This window comes from Cervus elaphus, chromosome 25, assembly GCF_910594005.1.
Source record: "Cervus elaphus chromosome 25, mCerEla1.1, whole genome shotgun sequence".
In the NCBI taxonomy this organism is placed as follows: domain Eukaryota; kingdom Metazoa; phylum Chordata; class Mammalia; order Artiodactyla; family Cervidae; genus Cervus; species Cervus elaphus.
Genome location: NC_057839.1, coordinates 66,734,887 through 66,760,131, shown reverse-complemented (window position 1 = coordinate 66,760,131; position 25,245 = coordinate 66,734,887). Strand labels below are relative to the sequence as shown.

At 46.7% G+C, this 25,245-nt stretch overlaps 1 protein-coding gene across 2 annotated transcripts in view; it reads left to right on the top strand.

Annotated features, from left to right (window-relative positions):
- Positions 1-25,245, top strand: part of UBE2QL1 (ubiquitin conjugating enzyme E2 Q family like 1) — a 54,874-nt gene that overhangs the window by 12,012 nt on the left and 17,617 nt on the right. Inside the window, exon 2 of one of the 2 annotated variants that reach the window (XM_043887506.1) lies at positions 10,464-11,670. The exons of the other annotated variant lie outside the window; for it this stretch is intronic. Coding sequence (XP_043743441.1) covers positions 10,464-10,499 — 36 coding nt within the window. The 3' untranslated portion in view covers positions 10,500-11,670. Of the gene's footprint in view, positions 1-10,463; positions 11,671-25,245 lie in introns of those variants that run through there. 2 annotated transcript variants of the gene reach the window in all.

The window sequence follows — 25,245 nt, the reverse complement described above, 5'->3', positions numbered from 1 at the left end:
AGGAATTGCATGTAACTGTACAAAATAAGCTTTTGTTGCGGCAAGGGTTAACTTCTGTCAGTCTTCGACAATTAGAGGCATACCCTACCCCACTCTGCTCCCCTGCCAGTGGAAATATCTTGAAGGAAACTTGAAACTGAATTTGTTACAAGCTTAAATTAATTGTAATAAGATGACATGCGCTTTTACAATGTAACTTTTAAAAGTCATCCGAATACTAAATTAATCATAATTTCTTTAATCTCAGTTTGTACAAGAGGACTGCATCTCAGGGAAGCTTCCTCTGTAGGGCACGTGTGTGGGGACACACTCCCCTGAGGTCGGAGCCCCTCCAGCTTGGCCTGGGGAAGACAGAGCCCTGCAAATGTTCAGGTTAGGATCCTCAGGAAGCCCTTCATCCAGTGAACGCCTGAAACTGACAGATGAGCTGCCGGTAGTGGCCCCTGTGGTCCCTCCCCTCACAGAACTGCTTGCTTTTCCTTTGATCACTTTTATAATGCATATTAGGAAGCATCGTAATCCTAGCCCATAAAAGACAGAGTTTCTCTATAAGGATCAACCGGTAAAATTACATAAAGCGTAAAGGAAATTATTTTAATTCATAACTAAAACTAATTTAATAAAAAGTGACTTTGAACTCTACTGGATTGAATTACAGTGATTTTTGTTTCAGTAATTTTATTTATAAGATCCTGGCATCCGCCTTTTCATAGACAAGAGAGATGGATGCCTTTTGGTTATTCTTACAGATCAGAGAAGGAACCAGAGGCCTCAGGAGCCCCTTCCTACAACTTCAGACCCCATGAGGCCACCCTTAGCATCTGTGGACATCTGGAGACACCTCCTCAGAACAATGCATCAAATGCATAAAATAAAATTCACAGGAAAACAGTCAGACTTAGAAATATAGTTATCACCTTTTTAAAATGATGAACTAAAATAAGAAGTTAAAAAGCATGACTTTATTGACACATTTAGTATCAAGACCTAGTTAGTGGGGTCCAGTGGCTAAGGCTCCATGCTCCCAATGCAGGGGCCCAAGTTCCATCCCTGGTCAGGGAACTAGAGTCTACAGCCAAATAGAATAAATAAAAATAAATATTAAAAAGAAATCTATATACTTTCCTAACCGGACATAGAAACTGATGACATTTCAAGCTATCTACAACTGTCACATGAGTTTTCAATGTCTGGGATTTCTCTTGGTAACAAAATGAAAGCAATGCTGAATCTGCTCTGCTTTGTTACTTCCAAGCACAACTAAGTGAAGTGCTGAACTGCAGTTAGGAGTTAATGAAAATAAAGATGGCTTTTGCATCTAAATTTATGTTCCCTTGAGGATTCGTGGCCCCTGGAGCCCATGGCTTTAGGTGTTGACAGCTGTCTTGGGAAAGAACTTAAATCTTACCATGCAGCTCGTGGCCAGAACCTCTGGAGATGAGGGTCAGGACCCCAGCATGTAGCTCAGTCACGGTCTTGTTGGGTGGAATTGGGGTAAAGCCATGGACCTCAAGCAGGGGCCGGCTGCACCCCAACCCCTCCTCCCAAGCCTGCTTCCCACCTGAGCCTCAGTTGCCTCACCTGAAAATAACCCCACATCACAGGTGTATTATGAAGCTCAAAGGCAATGATAGCCGCAGGTGCCTTGCATACAGGGGGTGATCAATAGATGCTCCTTCTTCTTATAAAAGTAGCATTTTATTGAAATAAATACATAAGAAAAGTACAACCAAAGATCCAGAATTGGTTTTACATTCAATATCCATCATAGGAAGCAATCTGCTTTCATCAGTATTAGTATTTCAGAGTGATATTGACATTCAGTTGGTTCAATTTTTTTTTAATATTTGACCATAATTTTATAATATTCACAAAAACCGCAGTGCAGCCTCCTCTTTGCTCTCCCAGAACTGTCAACCTCTTCTTGCGGACTCTTGTCATCACCTGTTGACTCTCCATCATCAAGTCATTTTTTATTGTTAGGAGTTGATTTCTGATAAAAACCGTGATTGTGTTATTACCCAAGCACAGATGTGAGAGCTGCTTTTCAGCTTTACAGCCTTTCTCTCCAAGAACCCTGTTTGTTAGCAATATCTTTAAATTACCTAATTTCTGCTGCTGCTAAGTTAGAAAATCACATTGAAGAATATCATTATTTCTCACATTTATCTTCTCTCAATCACACCTTGGTACCCTTCCATATAGTTGAGATGCTTTCTTTATTACAGAATACAAAGGGCACTTGAAAACTTTTGGGCTTCCATTTTGTTTCAAGATGAAAAGCTGAGTCAGAAATCAAATTTTAAATGTTTTCAAATGCTGTGGTTTCCAGTAGTTATCACAGGTCACACAGGATGAACACAAATAGCCTCCGTACAGCTGAAAGAGAGTTTCACTTAGTGGTTCTCTGCCTGACTGATGCCTTTGGGGAAAGTCTTGTCTGTCTTTCTTTTTTCTTTGTCTTCTTTCTTATGCATGTGTATTTGTGTGTATATATATATATTTATATATATAGGAATAAGTATACATATGTATTTATATATATATACTCATGTGTATATACATTCTTGTCCCTCATTGGCTTTTATAAAATATTGATTGTAGTTTCCTGTGCTATACGTTAGATCCTTGTTTTTATGTTTTATATGTAGTAGCGATGTGTATGCTAATCCCAAACTCAAGGAAAAGTCTTTCTTTTAATGAAATTCATGAGAATTGTAGTTGAAATGTTCAATCTACCTACGTATACAATATATTACAATAATTGGAGGATAATCCACAGCAAACCCCACTCTTGTCTTATTGCTTAGTCAGCTAAGGCTCTGCGCGTTGGCCTGGAAACTGGGGTAAGGCTTCCTGCATTTGACAAAATAGTGACTAGATGTCTTCAGGGTTTTTTTCCAGCACTTAAGACGCAGATGAATGGAATCAGCATTCTCACAAGGAGAGGGAATAGTGTACAGTTCATTGGTCCTCCGGGATTTTTACGTTGTTTCTGTTGTGCTCCCACTGATTTCCCGCAAGGCTAGCAATACTGAAATCTGAAATTCAACCTCTGAGATCACCAGAGACGTGAAGCACCCTCCCGTCCCCAGGGGCTCTCAGCTCGTAGGGTGCACCAGTCTAAGAAGGGGTGTGAGCTGCTTCGTGGAAGTGGAGTCTGTAACAACATCTAAATCAACGTGTGGGCCTGGGTGGTGTTGCCATAACTACCCCTGTGGGTTGGTAGTGGTTTCAGCACTGTAGTCAGCAAATAGAAACGGTTTTACCCAGCACTGCTCAGATTGTTTATTTCACGGGCATTTATGTCTCTTTTCCCCTCCTATAAACACATTATTCGGCTGTCATTGAACCTTCTGGTTGAGATCATTTCAGTTGCCCTACCTTAAGAAAGTCTTCGCAGATGGCATTAGTGGTAAAGAACCCACCTGCCAATGCTGGAGACATAAGAGATGAGGGTTCAGTCCCTGGGTTGGGGAGGTCCCCTGGAGGAGGAAATGGAAACCCACTCTAGGATTCTTTCCTGGAGAATCTCATGGATAGAGGAGCCTGGTGGGCTACAGTCCATAGGGTCACAAGGAGTTGGACATGACTGAAGCGATTTAGCACACACCCCAAGAAAAAATATCAATAGCCCTCAATCTGCAGTTTGTCCCCAACCATGTACCACTTAGGGTCTCAGAGGACAGCCGATCACCCCATTCAGATGAGGATGCACTCAGCAGCTGCTGGTCAACCCCTGACTTGATTGCCTTTGGGGCCAGTATGTCGCACAAGAGCAGACGACCACTGCTTAAACTTTTCAGGGTGTTTGAAGAAGGGATAGATGGTCTCATGCCATCTCTGTGGCCAGGAGAAACCCAGGGTCTTCAGAGCTGGGTCTTGATCAGCGTTCAACCCAGAAAGACACCCACAGCCCGAAACTCTAAGCTCAAATGTGGGAGGAAGTGTAGGAAGGATGCAGCCAATGGGAGGAGGTGAGAGCCCCGGGTCTGCGTGGAGGAAGGCATGAGCATGCCGGCCAGCAGGGGTCTCTGATGGAGGTAGACAAGCCAGATCCCCACCTCGGAGTGGTGCTTGCATTCAGCATTGCTGCTGACAGAGCACTTCTACTCGTGTGGCTTCCTGGGGATCCGAGATAAGGGGAAGTCCAGCCTGAGGAGCAGGATAGACTAGCAGACCCAAGGGTATAGTAAGTGTCTGTTTTCTTGAGCTCCCAAGGGCAACGTGATTGAACCAGACCATTACTCCTCAAGTGGCAACTAGGGGCTTAGTGATAATTTCCAAGAGGGATCTTCTCTCCCTATTGTCTCATTCTGTAGCATCATTAAGTAGATGTTGTCAAATATTCAAGTTTGAGGACCACTAATTGGACAGATCACTTCATAACAAACAGATGGGGGAAAAGTGGAAACAGTGACACATTTTATTTTCTTGGGCTCCAAAATCATAATGGGCTGTGACTGTAGCCATGAAATTAAAACACACTTGCTCCTTGGCCAAAAAGCTATGACAAACCTAAAGTGAAAGTGTAAGTCACTCAGTCTTGTCCGACTCTTTTCAACCCCATGGACTACACAGTCCATGGAATTCTCCAGGCCAGAATACTGGAGTGGATAGCCTTTCCCTTCTCCAGGGGATCTTCCCAACCCAGAGAAGATTCTTTACCAGTTGAGCCACAAGGGAAGCATGACAAACCTAAACAGCATATTAAAAAGCTGAGACATCATTTTCCCTACAAAGGTCTGTGTATTCAAAGCTATGGTTTTTGCAGTAGTCATGTCCAAATATGAGAGTTGGACCATAAAGAAAGCTGAGCACCGAAGAATTGATGCTTTTGAACTGTGGTGCTGGAGAAGACTCTTGACAGTCCCTTGGACCGAAAGGAGATCAAACCAGTCTATCCTAAAGGAGATCAACCCTGAATATTGATTGAAAGGACTGATGCTGAAGCTGAAACTCCAGTACTTTGACCATCTGATGCAAAGAGCTGACTCATTGGAAGAGATTCTGATGCTGGGAAAGATTGAGGGCAGGAGGAGAAGGGGATGACAGAGAATGAGATGGTTGGATGGCATCACCGACTCAATGGATATGGGTTTGAGAAAATTCTGGGAGACAGGGAAGGCCAGTGGAGGACAGGGAAGCCTGGCATGCTGCAGTCCACGAGGTTGCAAACTGTCAGACACAACTTAGTAACTGAACAAAAACAATAACAGTTAGTAAGAAGACAGTCTGCTGGGAAGGGTTGGACAGAATGAACTCGTTACAGGACTCCTCAAGGTAGAAGACCTCCCTACTAGTGTGCATTCAGGGCAGAAGGAGCCTTGTCCAGAATTCCTGTAGGGCAAACCCCGGAGTCAATGGAGACTTCCATTCTGTGCCATTGAATTAAGATGTCCCAAAAGGTTAAGGGAGAAGTTTAGGTTTTTGCCACAAGGAAACACTTCTGACATGTCTGCTTTCTAAACCTATGGTGAATTTCATAATTTGTTTGGTCTTCAGAAGAACAATGCAGTGTTATTAACTAGTCTTACAAGTCAACCATAGTTTGAGTGATAGAAAGAATTTTTCATAAGTAATGTTATCTTTCATAAGTATGAATGTCTAAATCACCCATTTATTTGCTTCTTAGTCTTTCCCTTCCTTTTCCATGTTATTTTCTCTACATAATTACAGTGAATATTGGTGCAATGTACCCAGTCTTCATTTTCCCCATTTCCTGCCAGTCTCATTTATCCCACTACTCTCTGCAAGGCTTTTAAGTCAGTAAGTCACAATATTTACAGATAGATAGCACATTCAGTTCAGTTCAGTCACTCAGCTGTGTCCGACTCTGCAACCCCATGAACCACAGCATGCCAGGCCTCCCTGTCCATCACCAACTCCCGGAGTCTACCCAAACCCATGTCCATCGAGTCAATGATGCCAGCCAACCATCTCATCCTCTGTCGTCCCCTTAGACACATTAGAAAATATTTCAGAATGCTATAGAAGGTCTCACTCTGAGGTTGGCTGAGCGAATCCTTTAAAATGTATTCCTGGCAAACCTTAAGCATGTACTGTTGTGTTAAGTTTAACATACGGTGATTCCAGTATTATTTTGACTTAATGAAACGTTTACTGTTGTACAGACCAGAAGAATGTGCAGCAGACAGTCTGGGGAGAGGGTTTGGTAGCGACTGGAAGAGGAGAGAAGGGCCCCTGTGAGGAGGAGGGTGGCGCCTCCTCCGTGCTGGGCCTTGGGTGGGGCCCCCCTCCATTTCTTTATGCTGCCTGTTGCTGCTAAGTTGTTTCAGTCCTAACTCTTTTCGACCCCATGGACTGTAGCCCGCCAGGCTCCTCTGCCCATGGGTTTCTCCAGGCAAGAATACCGGAGCTGGTTGCCATTTCCTCCTCCAGGGTATCTTCCTGACCCAGGGATGGAACCTGTGTCTCTTACAGGTCCTGCATTGGCAGGTGGGTTTTTTTTACCACCAGCGCCACCTGGGAAGCCCTCTTTATGCTGGTATAGACTGCAAGGTTACCCCTTCTGACACTGCCCTGGCCTCAAGCCATGCTCTAGCTAGGGGAACCAGGTGCCAGGCCTTGATCCAAAGATCTCCTCAAACCCCATTAGGCTTAGTTAGCATTTCTATTATGATTTTATACTGAAATTTTGCTCCAGAAGATTCTAAGTTTTTTTAAACAAATCTGTGGAATCTCGGGATTAAGCAGAGTTGGGGAAACACGTTCACCTGTAGACCCAGATTTCAGTGATGCTTACTGAGCTGTGATGACATTTGGTATTTCCTTGGCATGCAACCAAATTCTCTCCCCAGTATAGCACGGTTTAAAATCCTGTGCTAGGAACACTGAAGGGCTTCCCCGGTGGCTCAGACGGGAAAGAATTCAACTGAAATGCAGGAGATGTAGCTTCAGTCCCTGGTTTGGGGAGATCCCCTGGAGCAGGGAATGGCTACCCACTCCAGTGTTCTTGCCTGGAGAATCCCACGGTCAGAGGAGCCTGGCGGGCTGCAGTCCACGGGGTCACAGTCAGACACGACTGAGCACAGGGCACAATCATAGGAACTAAAGCTACGAGAGACTCGAAATCCTGCATCTGACGAAATTCCAGAGTCGAGGTGGTGAGCCATCTCATCAGCGGGAAGTCGCCCCAGTCAGTTCCTGCAGGGCTGCTCGGCACGCAGACTGCTCGTGTGTCTGTAGGGTTCGGAAAGCCTTTATCAGAAATAGCTGATCTCACTGTCTCCTGCGTGAGGGTTCTTGTCCCGTTCTGGCTGCCTTTCCCAGTCGGAGCTGAACAGGGTTGGCTCTGTGGGAGTCAGAGAGAACGAACTCCTGCCAGCCCTCCCCGGGGTTTGGAGGGTCTGGGGTCTGCGAGCGCGGCCTTTGCAGGCCTTCCCGCTAGGCTGCACAACCCGCCCCAAGTGCACACGCAAGCCTCAGGTCACCCTGAGTCAGACGCTAACACCACCCCCCACCCCCGCCAGTGGGAGCCTCTCCCCAGAGGAGGAGTACCTTCCCCCCGGGGGAGCACTTTGGTGCGGCTCCCAGGGAGCTTGTGGGGCCATGGGGACTAGCCCAGCCCTTCCCCCTAGTACACACCCCACAGCTATTACAGAATGAAGTTGAGTTGGTGGCCTTCCAGTACCCAAGACCGTGAATCATCAAAGGAAGATTAAAGGTGTTGAATGCACTGTAATTACAGTGTCAGTGAAGTGGACATTTTTAGCAACAGACGCTCCATCAGGATGGTGTTTCTGGTTGACACTGAGTATGGAAATAATTTCACCCCCTGCAATGTGAGCATCCCAGGTGATCTGAATTTTTTATTTCTCCTCTAAACACTGAATGTTCTGATCCTGGTGTCTTAGTAAATGAGAATTCCTCTTATGAGCTTTTTAATCACGTGCCCTTGAAGTGTCCTCATTTGATTTGCCAGAAAATACACCAGGGGGACAGTCATGAAGGCTGGCTTGTAGAATCCAGGAAAGAGTGAGCGAGGGTCCTGCCCACTGGCCTCAGATCAGTCCACACGGAGGGCTGGTCTTTATGTGTCCTGTAGGTTTAATGTGGAAGAGCTTCCCTGTAAACATCTGTTTGTGGTCTTAGCCTGATTGGGGTTTCTACGAGGCCAGATAAACTCGTTCTGTCCTCTCCCCCTCCTTCCATTCAGCAGTGACTTTCCTTACTCCAGCCTGCACTGGGCTGTATTGTTATGGGAGGGCTGCTGCAGCCACCAAGCGCCACAGTCTGGGCAGCTACGCCACAGACGTTTACTTGTCACAGTCCTGGAGGCTGGAAGTCAGATCACGGTGTCTGTGAGGCTGGTTTCCTTGGAGGCCTCTCTTCTTGGTGTGTAGACGGCCGTCTCCTCCCGGTGTCCTCACCTGCCGGTTCCCATGTGCGTCTGTGTCCTGATCACCTCCTCTTCCTAATACAGCACGTGAAGAAGTGAAAGTCGCTCAGTCACATCCGAGTCTTTGCGACCCCAGGGACTGTACAGTCCATGAAACTCTCCAGGCCAGAATACTGGAGTGGGTAGCCTTTCCCTTCTCCATGGGAATCTTCCCAACCCAGGGATATGGACCCAGGTCTCCTGCACTGCAGGCGGATTCTTTACCAGCTGAGCTACCAGGGGAGCCCAAGAATCCTGGAGTGGCATCAGTTCAGTTCAGTTCAGTTCAGTCACTCAGTCGTGTCCGACTCTTTGTGACCCCACGGACTGCAGCACGCCAGGCCTCCCTGTCCATCACCAACTCCCGGAGTCTACCCAAATTCATGTCCATCGAGTCGGTGATGCCATCCAGCCATCTCATCCTCTGTGGCATAACCGTTTATTTAAGAATGTATTCCAATTTCAAATGGCACTGTTCGGCAATGCAAAGCTGCAATTACGTTTGCATGGACCTAACACAAGGATACCAGTCAGGCGGGATCAGGGCCCCTCCAATGACCTCACTTTACCTTACTCACCTCTGTACAGACCTGTCTGCAGACAGCCACATTCTGAGGTCCTAGGGGTGAGGGCTTCCACATACAAATGTTGGGGGACATGGCTGCGCCCGTAGCACAGTCTTCCTTTCACGCCATATCAGTTTTGGCCACGTGTTCTCCTCTTGTGACCTGGATTTCCGGTTTCCTGTCTTCCTGTCGCTGTCCTGGGGCCCCAGCCCCTCTTCCGCAGCACCTCCAGGCCCCTGGACCGAGTGTCTGGATGTTTCTCGTCTCACGGGCCCTGTTCCTCCTGCAGCGCCCCATGCACATGTTCCTCCTCATAGGCAGGAGTCTCCTGTTTCCTTCATTTTTCGGAATGCCTTGCTTTTTTCCTTTCCCTGAAGATCTTAATTGCCTTAATTTTTTTTTTCATGCTTTTCTTCTCTTCCTGAAAGATTCTTTCTGGCCCTGTTGGCTGCGGGCGTCTCCCCCTGCTTTTATCAAAACCAGGGATCGGGGGCTCACCCTCTCCCTGGTGCTCACCCCAGCCCCATGTTATTCTCCCGCACCTAGTGACTTTTGCCCCCCTTTTCTTTTCACAGTGTTTAAACATCTCCCCACCCCTGCTCCCACACAGCTCCCACTCCTCCGCTTGGTCCCTGCTTGACCGGAATGTGCTTCTCCCTCCTGTCTGTCCAGCTTTCACTGCCTCCCACATCCCCGTCCACCCTGGACCAGCCACGCATCCTTCCGTTTCTCTCTGCGTCGGTGTTTCGTCTCCTCCACTTCGCCCAGGTGCTATACCTCCTTTTCTTTCTGGGCATCTCTGTCAGCCCTGGGAGCAGGGGTCTCAGGAAAGGGGGGCTGCGCTCCGTGTATCTGTCGGGGGTCTGCAGAGGCAGAGGACCCTGGGCAAAGCCAGGGTGCGGAGGGGATGCTGTCGGGAAGGCAGTGTAGACACGCTGGGTGGCCCGAAAGGGAGGGATGCTGACGGGCTGATGATTTATTTGAAACAACAGTTGAGATTCAGCCATCCTGGAAGGCCACATTAATGGGCCAGTTGAGGTCAGAATTAGAGTGAGTATGCTTTAATCAAATCGATTTTATGCTGATACCCCCAAGTTGCATTTTTTTTAATCAAAAGCGATATTTACCATTCTAGTTGTCTTGACCAAACTTAGATGCAGGATGCTTTCTGAAAACCCTCATTTCCATTTTTATGGTAATTCTATTCACTCAGTGTATGAGAAAACAATTCTTCATTGGTAAATTTATTGATCGTGTCTGAAACAAGCCCCTAAGAGTTTGGGGGGACACATCAGACGCAAGGTTTACCAGGGAGAACTGTTCGTTCAGCCATTTGCACTGTGCACGCATTCCTGTTTTATTCAAAAGTAGAGGAATTCATTAAACTGTCCCCAAATATCTCTACCAGCCTGAGAACAGGCCAGGACAGCCCTTCTTGGTGACAACTCCCGGCAGAAGTGAATACAATTTATGCATAGCCACGCTTCTCCTTCCAGCATCCTGAATGCCTTATTCCGCTCCAGGCCGACTAAACAAGCCCTCCCATCTCTGGTTCTCTTGGAACACGGAACTCTGCAGGGCAAGGCGGGCTTGGTTTCATTGCCAACATTGACAAAGGTCGGGAACATGCTCAGACTCTTCCTGAATGAATCTCTTCGATCACAATTATGTTCATCTGTGTGTCCAGATGAAATGCTTTGCAGATGACAGACACTCAGCGTCTTTTCCACGACTGATTGCCAAGACCGACTGACCCCAGATGTTACACAAGCAGAGGGATTTTTCCATAAACTTCACAAATATCAGAGTCTAACAAAATGTCGTAAGACTGAAGCCTTAATACTTATAATCCAAGGCATCTTATAAAATAAAAATTCATGTTATAAGTAGTACGGTAATTTTCTTACTCAAACAACATACACTTAGATATTTACATTTTAATTTGGGGATGATTTTGCTGACTTTCACGGGATCATAGTTAAAATGATCTGTGGGCTTTTTTTCCTTCCACTTAATGCAGTTAACCACAAAAAGCCAATTAAATGAAAAACAACAAATGGGTGTCCTCTGTTGCAGCCGGCTTTGATCTTCCCCCATGATATCATGATTTATTAGAGAAGGGATGGCTCTAATTCAGTTCAGTTTAACAATAGTTATTGAGTTGGAGTCAAATGCCCTTCTGAGATTAAAGTAGGACCAGGAACTGTTTTACTTTTTTATTTTACTTTTAATTTATTGCAGTGAAATATAATTGATTTACAACGCTGTGCTGGTTTCCGCCGTACAGTGAAGTGATTTACATAAATATATGCATATATTCTGTCTGTATATTCCTTTTCATGTTCTTTTCCACTATGGTTTATCAGAGGATATTGAATACAGCTTCCTGTGCAATACAGTTGGACCTTGTTGTTTACCCATCCTATACACACTAGTTCGAATGGCTAATCCCAATCCCCCAATCCCTCCCTCACCCCTCCGCCCCTTTCTCAACCACAGGTCTGTTCTCTCTGTGAGTCTGTCTCCGTTACACACATAAGTTCATTTGTGCTGTATTTATCCCATAGGGCTTCCCTGAGAGCTCAGCTGGTAAAGAACACGTCTGCAGTCAGGAGACCCCCGGTTCAGTTCCTGGGTCGGGACGATCCGCTGGAGAAGGGATACACTACCCACTCCAGTATTCTTGGGCTTCCCTTGTGGCTCAGCTGGTAAAGATCCGCCTGTAATGTGGGGGACCTGCGTTTTATCCCTGGGTTGGGAAGATCCCCTGGAGAAAGGAAAGGCTACCGACTCCAGTGTTCTGGCCTGGAGAATTCCATGGACTGTATAGTCCATGGGATCACAAAGAGTCGGACACGACTGAGCGACTTTCACTTCAGCTCCCACATATAGGTGATATCATATGGTATTTGTCATTCTCTGTCTGAATTACTTCATTTAGTATGACCATCTCTAGATGCATTCTTGTTACTGCAAATGGCATTATTGTTTTTATTGCTGAGTAATATTTTATTGTATATACATACATTTTCTTTATCCATTCACCTGTGGATGAATGGGCTTCCCAGGTGGTGCTAGTGATAAAGAATCCACCTGCCAATAGAGGAAACATAAGAGATGTAGGTTCGATCTCTGGGTTGGAAAGATCCTTTGGAGGAGGGCATGGCAACCCACTCCAGTCTTCTTGCCTGGAGAATCCCATGGACAGAGGAGCCTGGTGGGCTACAGTCCAGGGGGTCACAGAGAGTCACAGATACGACTGAAGTGACTAAGCACACAGCATCTTGTTTATCCACTAATCTGTCAGTGAGCACTTAGGTCGCCTCCATATCTTGGGTATTATAAATAGTGCTTCTATGAACATAGGGGTGCTTGCATCTTTTCAAATTGGAATCTTCATCTTTTCCGGATGTATGCCCAGGAGTAGGATTGCTGGATCATATGGTAGCTCTATTTTTATTTTTTTAAGGAACCTCCAGACTGTTCTCCAGAGTGGCTGCACTAATTTGCACTCCCACCGACAGTGTAGGTGTGTTCCTTTTTCCAGGAGACATTTTATGATACTCAGGCAAGAGCCCGAGTCGGTTCTTGACAATCAGAGGCCAACAATGAGTGAGCTGCCGAGGGGAGCCAGGATTCAGGTGTGCTTCTGTGCCCAGCGCTGGGTCCAGAGGCTGAAGGTCCTTACAGGATAGCACACAGCCTGATGCCTTTGTCCGCTACCTGAAAGACAGCCTCTCAGAAGACTGCCCTTCCCAGAGGGCGATGAGCTATGGCCTTTGTCCACTCAGGGCAAGACTTGTGATGACGCACTTATATGATGCTATTACGGTTTTTATCATCATCTTTTTTAATTCTTACCATGAATATCAAGGACTCAGTATTTCCTGAAGGGGCCAGGAAAAGCATAGATTTTGTGATAATGTGCAAATTTTTAATATTATACATTGTTTTATCTAACATGTAAAATTCTGAGCTTTTTTCTGATTATAGAAAGTAGTACGTACTTATTGTACAAAATCCATCCAATAGCAGAATGTACAAAATAGGGGATGAACAGATCCAGAATTCTACCTGCCAGAAATAATGATTTTTTTACACAGACACACACACCACACACACATGCACACACACACACACACACACACAGTTGTACCAGTGTAACAGCTTTCACAGTAATGGCATCGTGCTGTGTGTGATGGTCTGAAGTCTGCAAGTCTTTCCTCACCAGTGCACGTCTAGACATTAGGTCGCTGAGCCAGATCGGGTCGCTCTGCAAGGCTGCTAGGCGCCCCAGGTGTGGAGTCATGGACTCCGGAGCTGTCCACAGAGCAGCCTCTCTCTTGTCGTTCTTGTGCATCACAGTCCCTCACCTGTGCTTGCGTTACCTTGAAGGACCCTCCCAGAAGCGGGTCACTGGATCCCAGGGGGTAGGCACACATATTGATGGGACAGTGTTGTCAAATTGCCTGTCATCAAGGTCACACCAGGTTGCATCCCACCAACAGCATGAGCTTGACACCTCTCCACACCCCTGTACTTGTTATTCCAGTGCGTACTTCCTGGTCTTGTTGACAAATCATATCTGGTTCTTTCTTAAACCCTACACTGAACTGCCTCCCTATTTATGTATTTGCCTCTGTGTTTGTCTTTTGTAATCAAGGTCTAGTTTATTTTCAATGCCATGTTCGTTTCAGGTTATAGCACAGTGATGCAGCTATACATATGTATGTATTTTGGTCACGCGATGGGAAGAGCTGACTCATTGGAAAGGACCCTGATGCTGGGAAAGATTGAGGGCAGGAGGCGAAGGGGACGACAGAGGATGAGATGGTTGGATGGCATCACTGATTCAATGGATATGAGTTTGAGCAAACTCTGGGAGATAGTGAAGGACAGGGAAGTTTGGTGCGCTGCCATCCATGGGGTCAGTCCACGGGGTCACAAAGAATCAGACACAACTGAGCAACTAACACTTAACACTTCACTAGTGACCTCGTTAACCTTGTGCGTGCTGTGTGCTTAGTCACTCAGTTGTGTCTGACTCTTGCGACCCCATAGCCTGCAGCCTGCCAGGCTCCTCTGTCCATGAGATTCTCCAGGCAACAATACTGGAGTGGGTTGTCATTTCCTCCTCCAGAGGATCTTCCCCACCCAGGAATCGAACCTGGGTCTCTTGTGTTGCAGGCAGACTCTTCACTGACTGAGCTATGAGGGAAGCCCTCATTAACTTTAATTACCACTATAAAGGCCCAAATTCTAAGTAGAAATAAGGGCCTAAATCGGCTGAGGAATTGAAGACCTGATGGGGTGAGGACCTGCTTCCCAGATCACTCACATTCTGGCCCCTGGCAATTGCTGGCTGGGCCTCCCCGGTCCCCCCGCCTCTCTGGGGGGGCATCTGGTCTCCCTCAGAGGGGGCTGGTGAGAAAGCAAGATAGCATGCCCGCAGCAGAGGCCCCATCCCAGAAGGGACGTCACATCAGCTCTGCCATGATCTGTTCACATGACAAGTGACAGGTCCTGCCCACACTCACATCGCAGGTCACCAGGGGTGGGAACCCCAGGAATGGGGATTTGGGGCCACCTTAGAGGCTGTAATGGGCAGCCACTTAGAGGATGGGCCGTGTTTGTTGATTTGGTCAGTAACGCTTATTTTCGTTACATTTTCTAAACAGTTATTATTGACATACGGGAAAGCTGTCAAATTTTCGCATATCCATAATGTATTTATATAGCTGTACATTCATTTCCATCTCATTTTCACTGTGGCTTTTTTCTTTCGGCCTCACGTGCAGAGAGAACTGGGTTAATCATGGCCCACCCGTCCTTCTCTCTCTCTCTCTCATCTTTTATTGAAGAAGAGATGGCTAATTTTGCAGCATGGCTAATTTTGCAGTAGTTCGGTTCATCCGTCTTTTCACAGCAAGAACTGTGTGTGAAGACCCATCTCCTCAGGCTTACCTCACAAGATACACCCCTGTATGTTCTTGCAGTAGCTTTATAACTCTATCTTTTGCATCTTAAGTGTGCCCCATTTGCTTTGTGGGCGATGAGAAACCCAGCTTCTCCATGTGCTGCAGGGGCCTGTCTTCCACCGTCCTTTACTTTTTTGCCTTCATTATTATATACGAATTCCCACATATGTAGAGTCCTCTTGGGCTCCACTCTCCCATCTCCCTGCTCCTGCACGAACATTATTCTGTCTTTAGGGACACAGCCTCCTAGTCTGCTACTCTGTCCAGCGTCAGGGAGGACAAGACACCCCCTCTTTGCTCTTCTCAGCCCTTTGTGGATCATTCATGTTGCGCGTAAATTGGTTTCAACTGTTTGTCAAGAATTTTATCACAGCTCTCGTTTCGGCAACAGAGCACACCGGAAATCTCAGTGTCCACATCGAGTGTGTGTTCCCTGCACACGGTCTGATGGGAGCTGGCGCCTCTTCCCACCATGTACCTTCTCCATCGAGAGCACGTGAGGCGCACGGTCAGATTCCCAGCCGCGGAGGCTGAGGATGGCTGAGCGCAGCCGCTCCTACTGGCCCGCCCACAACGGACGTGCCCCGCCCCCGTCACCGCCCACCGGCCAGAACTAGCCACACGGCCACCATCTGACGCGCAGGAGGTGGGGACGCAGGGCAGGAATGCCCTCTACCCCATCGAGTTCCTCAAAATCAGCCGCGTCTCAGGCTCAGCGAGTTATACACGTTAAATACAAACAGCATTGGCCTGTCAATCATGCCTCACAGGGGTTGAAAAAAATTGCTAAGCCTTTAGGATTTTCTGCGTAGGCAATTCTATCATCTGCAAATAACGAGGTCAACAGGCGATTGCATCCCGGTGGCACGAAAACACTCTTAATACCATGAGAGGCAGGCAAACACAGCTGGAGCCAAACCATCGTTTTTTGCCATTTCAGATATCAAGATCGAACAAGCTTGATTTTTGTATATTTGCATCGCAACACAAGCCAACATGAACGTCACATGACAAAGACAGGAAATTGTGAAAAATGGCCCTGTAACATTTAAAATATCACTGCAAAACATACCTGGGATTACCTTTCCCATCCTCAGGAAAAGGGCAGCGTTGATAATTTAATTCTTTCACTCCCTTTGATATCTAATTAGCACCTCCAAAATAAACCCTATCCCAAATTGTCCACTGTAAACATAACCATTGCATGAGCTGTTTTCGGTTAAAGTGGAAGAAGAAATTTGTCTTCCGTAAACGTTGACTTTGTTAAAGATGCTTTTTGGAAACCTGATCAGAACGGGTGTGCTGGTTGGTTTTAAGTCTTCAGGGGCTTCCCTGGTGGCTCAGATAATAATGAGTCTGCCTGCGATAAGGGAGACCCAGGTTCGATCCCTGGGTTGGGAAGATCCCCTGGAGGAGGAAATGCCAACCCACTCCAGTATTCTTGTCTAGAGAAACCCATGGACAGAGGAGCCTGGTGGGCTAAAATCCATGGGGTCGCAAAGAGTCAGACACGACTGAGCGACCAGCGCGTCACTGCAGGGCTGAGAGGATGCTGGCCTGTGCTCACGGTGTCTGGGTGGGCCCGTCCGCGCTGCCGTCTGTGACACCGTGCAGATGACCCTCCAGCAGGAGCGCTAGTCCCTAGGCTGTTACTTAGGACGAGAGCAGGCAGGGGGTGGTATGGTGAGAACAAGGTCTTCTGTCACCAGATAAGGCTGGTGTATCCTGGTTTACTCAGGACCATTAAATTTCTTATGCTGGCGATATGGTGATATTTCTTGTGAAAGCTGAGACGCACGTTGGTCCCACGATGCCCAGTGTGGTGCGATGAGCTCCACGTCTAATTCCAGCAGCTGGCTCGGGTCACTGCGGGTGCGTGCTCCGCTGGGCCACCCCTTTGAGACCCCGTGGACGGCAGCCTTTGGGTCGCTGACAAACACCTGGCTACCTCTGCTGACACAGAGAAGTGATTCGCCCCTCCATTCTCCACAGGATCATTTTCAAAATTACAACTGTGTCCACCTCCCGGGGGAGGATTAGATGAGCTAATGTGTGAAACGCCATGTGGGGCACCCACGTCCCACTTCCCTCTGGCGTTCCGGCCGGGACGCAGGGGAGCCTTCACCACGTCAGTGCTGGTGACTCTCCCAGATCCCTGCTTCCCCCTCGGGAAGCAGCTGGACCACACGTGGGATGCGGGGTGTGTGGTCCTGTGATGCCTCCATGGAGGCCTTGGGTACCCGAGACTGTGAGCTGGGATGCCTCAGCCTCACGTGTCCCTCCCAACACACAGTGAGAAGGGGTTTGTTCCCCTCCAGTCTATGCTGTGTGTTCACAGGTATATGAAAATATATCTGTGGGCATAAAACACATAATCACAGCTGACCTGAATTTGCCATACAGACTAACTCCATACATTATATCCATGGTTAAAATTAGGTATCCAGGGGGCTTCCCTGGTGGTCCAGTGGTTAACGCTCTGTGCTTCCACTGCAGCGGGCCTGGGTTCAATCCCTGGTCATGGGACTAAGATCCCACATGCTGGGAGGTGTGACCAAAACATAAATAAACAGGCTCCTCTGTCCATGGAATTCTCCAGGCAAGGATACTGGAGTGGGTTGCCATTCCCTTCTCCAGGGAATCTTCCCAACCCAGGCATTGAAGCTGGGGTCTCCCACATCACAGGCAGATTCTTTAATGGTCCCAGCCACCAGGGCAGCCCATTAGACACTTAGGTTTCCAAAATGGAAATATAATTCTGTTCAGTTACAGTAGACTAGCCACTGACAGCCAATATGGCTTTCTCATGCTTCCCCCAAAATGTTACCAAACCAAATGTTACCATACCGAACAGTAAAGCCAGTCCACTGACACCAGGCTGTGCTGAAGGACAGTACAGGGTTTTCTGCGAGGCATCCAACATGCGGCAGGGAGAATGGGCAGCCTGTGGTCAAAAGGCCCAAAGTCCCCGGTGGCATTCAGGGAAGGGTTTTGAAGACAGTGTTTAGGGTGAGGGTCAAAGGTGCCTGATCAGCTCATGGACATTTTTTTTTTTTGATCGGTTGGTGGTGAGGTTGTTGTTGTTCTGTTGCTATGTTGTGCCCAACTCTTTGCGACCCCATGGACTGCAGCACACCAGGCTTCCCTGTCCTTCACTGTCTTCCAGAGCTTGCTCAAACTCATGTCCATTGAGTCAGTGATGCCATCCAACCATCTCATCTTCTGTCATCCCCGTCTCCTCCTAGCCTCAATCTTTCACAGCATCAGGGTCTTTTCTAATGAGTCAGCTCTTCGCATCAGGTGGCCAAAGTATTGGAGCTTCAGCTTCAGCATCCATCCTTCCAATGAATATTCAGGACTGATTTCCTTCAGGATTGACTGGTTTGATCTTCCTGTCCAAGGGACTCTTGGTGGTGAGATAACCAAGTATCGGGCATAAACATCATCAACCTTATGGTTCCAGTGGGTCTGGGGTCCCCACGCTTATGAGGAGCGTACAGTTAACTTCTTCCACCTGGTGGGGGTTTTAGTGTCTGAAAAACAGCTCAAGGGTACAGCTCAGAATATCATCTACAGTCCTCGAGGAGGAAGTAAAGGCCCTTGTCTTTGTTTTATGGCTAAGCTATTGTTGTTTTGTCTTACTTGACTGTTTTCCTTTGTGTCCTCATTTTTTTACTTCTCTGATTAAATTTCTTCTTTGGAACTCTGAGAAGGCTAAGAAGGCTGAAGTTTTTCTGCAGACGAGAGGCGGGGGACACAGAGAGGGGGTTGGGACACATGCCGGAGCCTGCCGGCAAACGAACTGGTCAAGAACGCAATCACCAGAGTACCTAGGAAAAAGAAGACTCAGAAAGAGAAAGATGGGGTTGAGAGGGACGGAGTCCGCTTGCGTCTGACTCCGCCAACTTTATTGAAGAATACCACACCTATATATATGCTAACAGGAGTTACTAAGAATAGATTGAGGGTTTGCATACGTGCAGAGCTACAGATGTTTTAAATTCCCACACTCAAGATCAGTAAAGCATTAATTACCCTAGCGCCCAACATGATTAAGATCATTAGAACATTAGATAGAAAACAGGCTTCATCAATAGAACATTAGATGGAAAACAGGTTTCAGGCATGATGAGCTTATCAGCACCAGAAAAACAGGCAAAAAGGTCACCGGTGTGTTTTTTCCCTGAAGGAGACAAATGCCAGTCTATACTTTAACAAGAAGGGGTGGCAGGACAAAGAGAGACCTTTTGATCTCTCTTAGGGCCGTAAGGGGCCTGTACATTCAGGCCGGCTCCCTGCAACACAGAGAGGGGGTTGGGACACAGAGAGGGGGCGGGGACACGGAGAGGGGGCGGGACACAGAGAGGGGCGGGGACACAGAGAGGGGGAGGGGGCAGCCTGTCCGTGGGAAGGCCCCATGGCGTCCTTGTTGTTGTTCGGTCGCTCAGTCATGTCCGACTCTTTGCAGGTCCTGCTTGGTTTCAAAAACTTATTTCAAAAAATGATTCTTCAGAACATTTGATTATGCTGTTGTTTACTCAGAAATCTCATCTATAAGAATTGCTTTGTTTAATTTGTAGTACATTTAGGATGTCTTGAGAATATATTTGGGTTCAATTTGTATAGTTTTTTTATTAGGCTTAATACCAAGTCTATCATATAAAAAGTTCATGTATCTGGAAAACACACTGTTTGCATTGGATGTGCAAACATTATCTCTAGAATTTGTTTTTCCTCAAATGCTTTATGAAAAGTATGAAAGTGTTAGTGGCTCAGTTCAGTTCAGTTCAGTTCACTCACTCAGTCATGTCTGACTCTTTGCGACCCCATGAATCAGCACGCCAGGCCTCCCTGTTCATCACCAACTCCCAGAGTTTACTCAAATCCATGTCCATTGAGTTGGTGATGCCATCCAACATCTCATCCTCTGTCGTCCCCTTCTTCTCCTGCCCCCAATCCCTCCCAGCATCAGGGTCTTTTCCAATGAGTCAACTCTTCGCATCAGGTGGCCAAAGTACTGGAGTTTCAGCTTCAGCATCAGTCCTTCCAATGAACATCCAGGACTGATCTCCTTCAGGATGGACTGGTTGGATCTCCTTGCAGTCCAAGGGACTCTCAAGAGTCTTCTCCAGCAGCACAGTTCAAAAGCATCCATTTTTCGGTGCTCAGCTTTCTTTATAGTCCAACTCTCACATCCATACGTGACCACTGGAAAAACCTTAGCCTTGACCAGATGGACCTTTGTTGGCAAAGTAATGTCTCTGCTTTTTAATATGCTGTCTAGGTTGGTCATCACTTTCCTTCCAAGGAGTAAGCGTCTTTTAATTTCATGGCTGTAGTCACCATCTGCAGTGATTTTGGAGGCCCAAAAAATAAAGTCTGACACTGTTTCCAATGTCTCCCCATCTATTTCCCATGAAGTAATGGGACCAGATGCCATAATCTTAGTTTTCTGAATGTTAACCTTTAAGCCAACTTTTTCACTCTCCTCTTTCACTTTCATCAAGAGGCTTTTTAGTTCACCTTCACTTTCTGCCATAAGGGTGGTGTCATCTGCATATCTGATGTTATTGATATTTCTCCCGGCAGTCTTGATTCCAGCTTGTGCTTCTTCCAGCCCAGCGTTTCTCATTATGTACTCTGCATATAGGTTAAATAAACAGGGTGGCAATATACAGCCTTGACGTACTCCTTTCCCTATTTGGAACCAGTCTGTTGTTCCATGTCCATTTCTAACTGTTGCTTCCTGACCTGCATACAGGTTTCTCAAGAGGCAGGTCAGGTGATCTGGTATTCCCATCTCTCAGAATTTTCCACAGTTTATTGTGATCCACAAAGTCGAAGGCTTTGGCATAGTCAATAAAGCAGAAATAGATGTTTTTCTGGAACTCTCTTGCTTTTTCAATGACCCAGCGGATGTTGGCAATTTGATCTCTGGTTCCTCTGCCTTTTCTAAAACCAGTTTGAACATCTGGAAGTTCACGGTTCACGTATTGCTGAAGCCTGGCTTGGAGAATTTTGAGCATTACTTTACTAGCGTGTGATGTTGTGTCCAACTCTTTACCACCCTATGGACTGTAGCCCCCCGGGCTCCTCTGTCCATGGAATTCTCCAGACAAGAATACTGGAGTGGGTAGCCATTCCCTTCTCCAGGGGATCTTCCCAACCCAGGGATAAATCCCAGGTCTCCTGCATTGCAGACAGATTCTTTACTATCCGAGCCACCGGGGAAGCCAGCTGTGTCTTTATAGAGGCATCATTCTGCCCTCTGTGGCTACTCAGATTTTTTTGGCTACATCAATTGTTATTGTGTACCATTATATTGATCAAATAGTGATCTTTATAAAGAAAACAAAATTAATTGGACTTACCATGGTGTAGTAAGCCAGATTTTTTTGGCTACATCAATTGTTATTGTGTACCATTATATTGATCAAATAGTGATCTTTATAAAGAAAACAAAATTAATTGGACTTACCATGGTGTAGTCTTAACATTGAGATTATGTAACTAATAATGCATAAATCAGAGACTCCTTTTGGTCCCATTTCTAAAATTCTCGAGTCAGTGGGGTTTGGTAGATCTAGGAAGCTGCTGCTTACTATCTTAGATAATGCGGGAAGGATGTTTATAAATCAGTGGGGTCCCAGCTCCAATCGTGACTCCAGCATTTCTTTCGGGGTGACCCCGTTCCCCACCTACCAGCATCCATTTCCACCTTTTATCGTAGAAGGTGATAGTTGCTGTCTCTGCCACACCAAGAAGCAAGACGCAAATGAGAAAGGTCGGTTGAAAATGATGTAGAAACCATAGCAGGCTTTGCAGGGATCGCTGTCGACTTGTAAAACAGGTTTCGTTTACACAACATGATAAAGCAGAAGGTACCCACAGGTCAGGCATCAGTCAACCTGGCCCCTCTGTCTCCGGCAGCCAGCTTGTGACACACATGTGTCCCCAGAGGGGAGGAGAGGTTCTGTGGCTGCCGTTTTCAGCACACACATAGGTTTTGATAAAAGACAAGCCCCCTACCCACTACATGTAACGACAGACCTGTATCCTCATGGAAGGGATTGGAGAGAGGGATACACTTCTTCCGCTGGCCCCAAAGTTCACTGCCTTTGAACAAAAGAGGAAAATTAATTTGGGAAAACAAGGAAAGGAAACAAGTATAACCCTGATTACCGTGAGAGGAGGGGGCGAGACTAGGAAAGGATCCAACAGTCTGATATAAAGAAATAAAGTGATCCTTTCTGTTAAAGGGACTGGCACAATGGGGTTTATTGCCTTTAGAAATCTATTTAACATTTCAATACAATTGCAAACTGCTCAATTAAAGATTGTACCGGTATTGTGCAAACCTGCTGATACCCTAGGCATGTGTGGATGGGAGCCACTCTGGCAAGCCACTCAGTCTTTCTATTTGCATCAGTGAAGATTGCTTTACCTAGTACAGCAGATCCATGATGGGCAGGGAAAGTGAAAATGTTAGCCAATCAGTCATGTCCGACTCTGCAACCCCGAGGTCTGTAGCCCACCAGGCTCCCCTGTCCATGGGATTCTCCAGGCAGGAATACTGGAGTGGGTTGCCATTTACTCCTCCAGGGGATCTTCCCAGCCCAGGTCTCCTGCATTGCAGGCAGATTCTTTACCATCTGAGCATTCAGATTCCAGCTCCACCACTTACCAGCAGTGTGACCGTGGGCTGTTGAACTCTGAGCCTATTTCCTCCTCATGAGGGCGGGTATCGAGATCTCTCTATGGTGTGGATTAAGCAAGTTGATACATGTCACTCTGTCAGAACTGTGACCAACCAAGCTTTATGTTGTTGGTGGTGGCTGTTCAGTCACTAAGTCATGCCCAACTCTTTGCGACCCATGAACTGTAGCACACCAGGCTTCCTGTCCTCCACCATCTCCCGGAACTTGTTCAAACTCACTTCCATTGCGACAGTGATGCCATCCAACCATCTCATCCTCTGTTGCCTCCTTCTCCTCTTGCCCTCAATCTTTCCCAGCATCAGGGTCTTTTCCAATGAGTCAGCCTTTCGCATCAGGTGGCCAAAGTATTGGAGCTTCAGCTTCAGCATCAGTCCTACCAATGAATATTCAGGGTTGATTTCCTTTAGGACGGATTGGTTTGATCTTCTTGCTGTCCGAGGGACTCTCAAGAGTCTTCTCCAACACCACAGTTCAAAAGCATCAATTCTTCAGTGCTCAGCCTTCTTTATAGTCCAACTGTCATATCCATACATGATTACTGGGAAAACCACAGCTTTGACTCTATGGAGCTTTGTCAGCAAAATGACGTCTCTTCTTTTTAATACACTGTCTAGGTTTTTCATAGCTGTTCTTCCGAAGAGCAAGCATCTTTTATGTTTGTGACTGCAGTCACCATCCTCGTTGATTTTGGAGCACAAGAAAATGAAATCTAACACTACTTCCACTTTTCCCCATCTATTTGCCATGAAGTGATAGGACTGGATGCCAGGATCTTAGTTTTCTGAATGTTGAGTTTTAAGCCAACTTTTTCACTATCCTTTTTCACTTTCATTAAGAGGCTTTTTAGTTCTCCTTCACTTTCTGCCATAAGGGTGGTGTCATCTGCATATCTGAGGTTATTGATATTTCTCCCGGCAATCTTGATTCCAGCTTATGAGTCATCTAGCCCGGCATTTCACATGATGTACTCTGCATATAAGTTAAATAAGCAGGGTGACAATATACAGCCCTGACGTACTCCTTTCCCAATTTTGAACCAGTCTGTTGTTCCATGTCCAGTTCTAACTGTGGCTTCTTGTCCTGCATACAGGTTTCTCAGGAGGTAGGTCAGGTGGTCTGGTATTCCCATCTCTATGTTTATTATATTACAAAGCATGTGTTGGCTGAGGATTCCCAGTGATGTTTATAAAAATCACTGATTGAATTCGTTTCTCTACTTACTATAGTTCTGACTTAATCAAAAAGAAAAGATTCTGTAGCACCACCCTTATACAAATAAAGAGCTGAAATCAGAACATCCCTAAAGTAATGACCTGAAGGCAGTAATAGCCATCCCAGGTGCTTATAGAAAATCCCTTTTTAGATTTTTATTAGGTCAACCAGAATCAGCCTGTCAGTTTCCTAAGCTTTTCAGGCAGAGACTAGAAATTTGAGTTTGAAATCTACTTTCTTTCTTGATTACACTCTTGAGACTGTTCTCTGGTGACAGAACATGGTGTTTTCTAGAAAGATTCCCACCCCTTCCTTCTCAGCACTGAGTAAGCTATTTCATGTGTTATCTTTGCCCTGCATTTTCTTGTAAACATAAAAAGCAGACGTGGGTTTCACCTGCCCTGGCCCCAGCACCTGTGTGCCTCCCACATACGGATAGATGGCAGCATGTAGCCCTGATGGTTTGCAAGCCTTACCTTTATCCAGGTGTTCATAGCGCGTGGCTGCAATCCTGAGTGCTGTGCAGCAGGGCTCTTCTCACTGCTAGCGCTTTCTTCATTTAACGAGAAAACAGTGTAAGGAAGGCAGCGTAGGGAGCTGGGGGGCTGGGTGGGGGTGGGGGAGGCATGGGACGTAATGCGGGGGGCAGAGGACCCCAGCGGTGGAAGTGAGACACTGGCTTGCAATGGACGCTCACGGGGCAGAAATGCACAGGCTTGCAGCACCTGCCCTGGTTATGGGCGCTGCGCCCGACTTACCGGTGCTGGATTTCACCCCAAGACCCTCCAAAAAGTACACCTGATGAAACACTTGGTTGTTAAGGTCAAGTGCACTGGGATTCCTGTGTTAGGATGTCTTTGCACCATTGACTTGGCTCAGAACAGTCTGGGGTCCTCGGAAGTCAGGGTGGGGAGCTGCCTGCTCCAGCAGGGTACTGGGGGGGGGGGGGGTGGTGTCTACACTCTGGGTGGGGAGGGGGGAGGGGGTCTGGATGGGGAGGGAAGGCAGGGGGCTGGTCCCACTCTCGCCTCCCCTCCTCCCAGCCTCCCTTCCTCTGCCTCTGCCCCCAGCACTGCGCCTCATTAGCACCTCATTACCAGCCAGCACACAAAACTGTCAGAGTCAAGTTCTCCGGGCAAATACACCAGGCGTGATTTAAGTTTACTACAAGCTGCTTGCTTATTCAAGGTTTTTCACACATAGATGGCCACTTTTCCCAGGAAAGAAATTTCCCTATTTTTTAAAATTTAAGTATAGTTGATTTACAATGTCATGTTAGATTCAGGTGTACACACAGTGACTCAGTACACATTTCATATATATATATGTAAATTATATATATATATATATATATATATATATATATATTC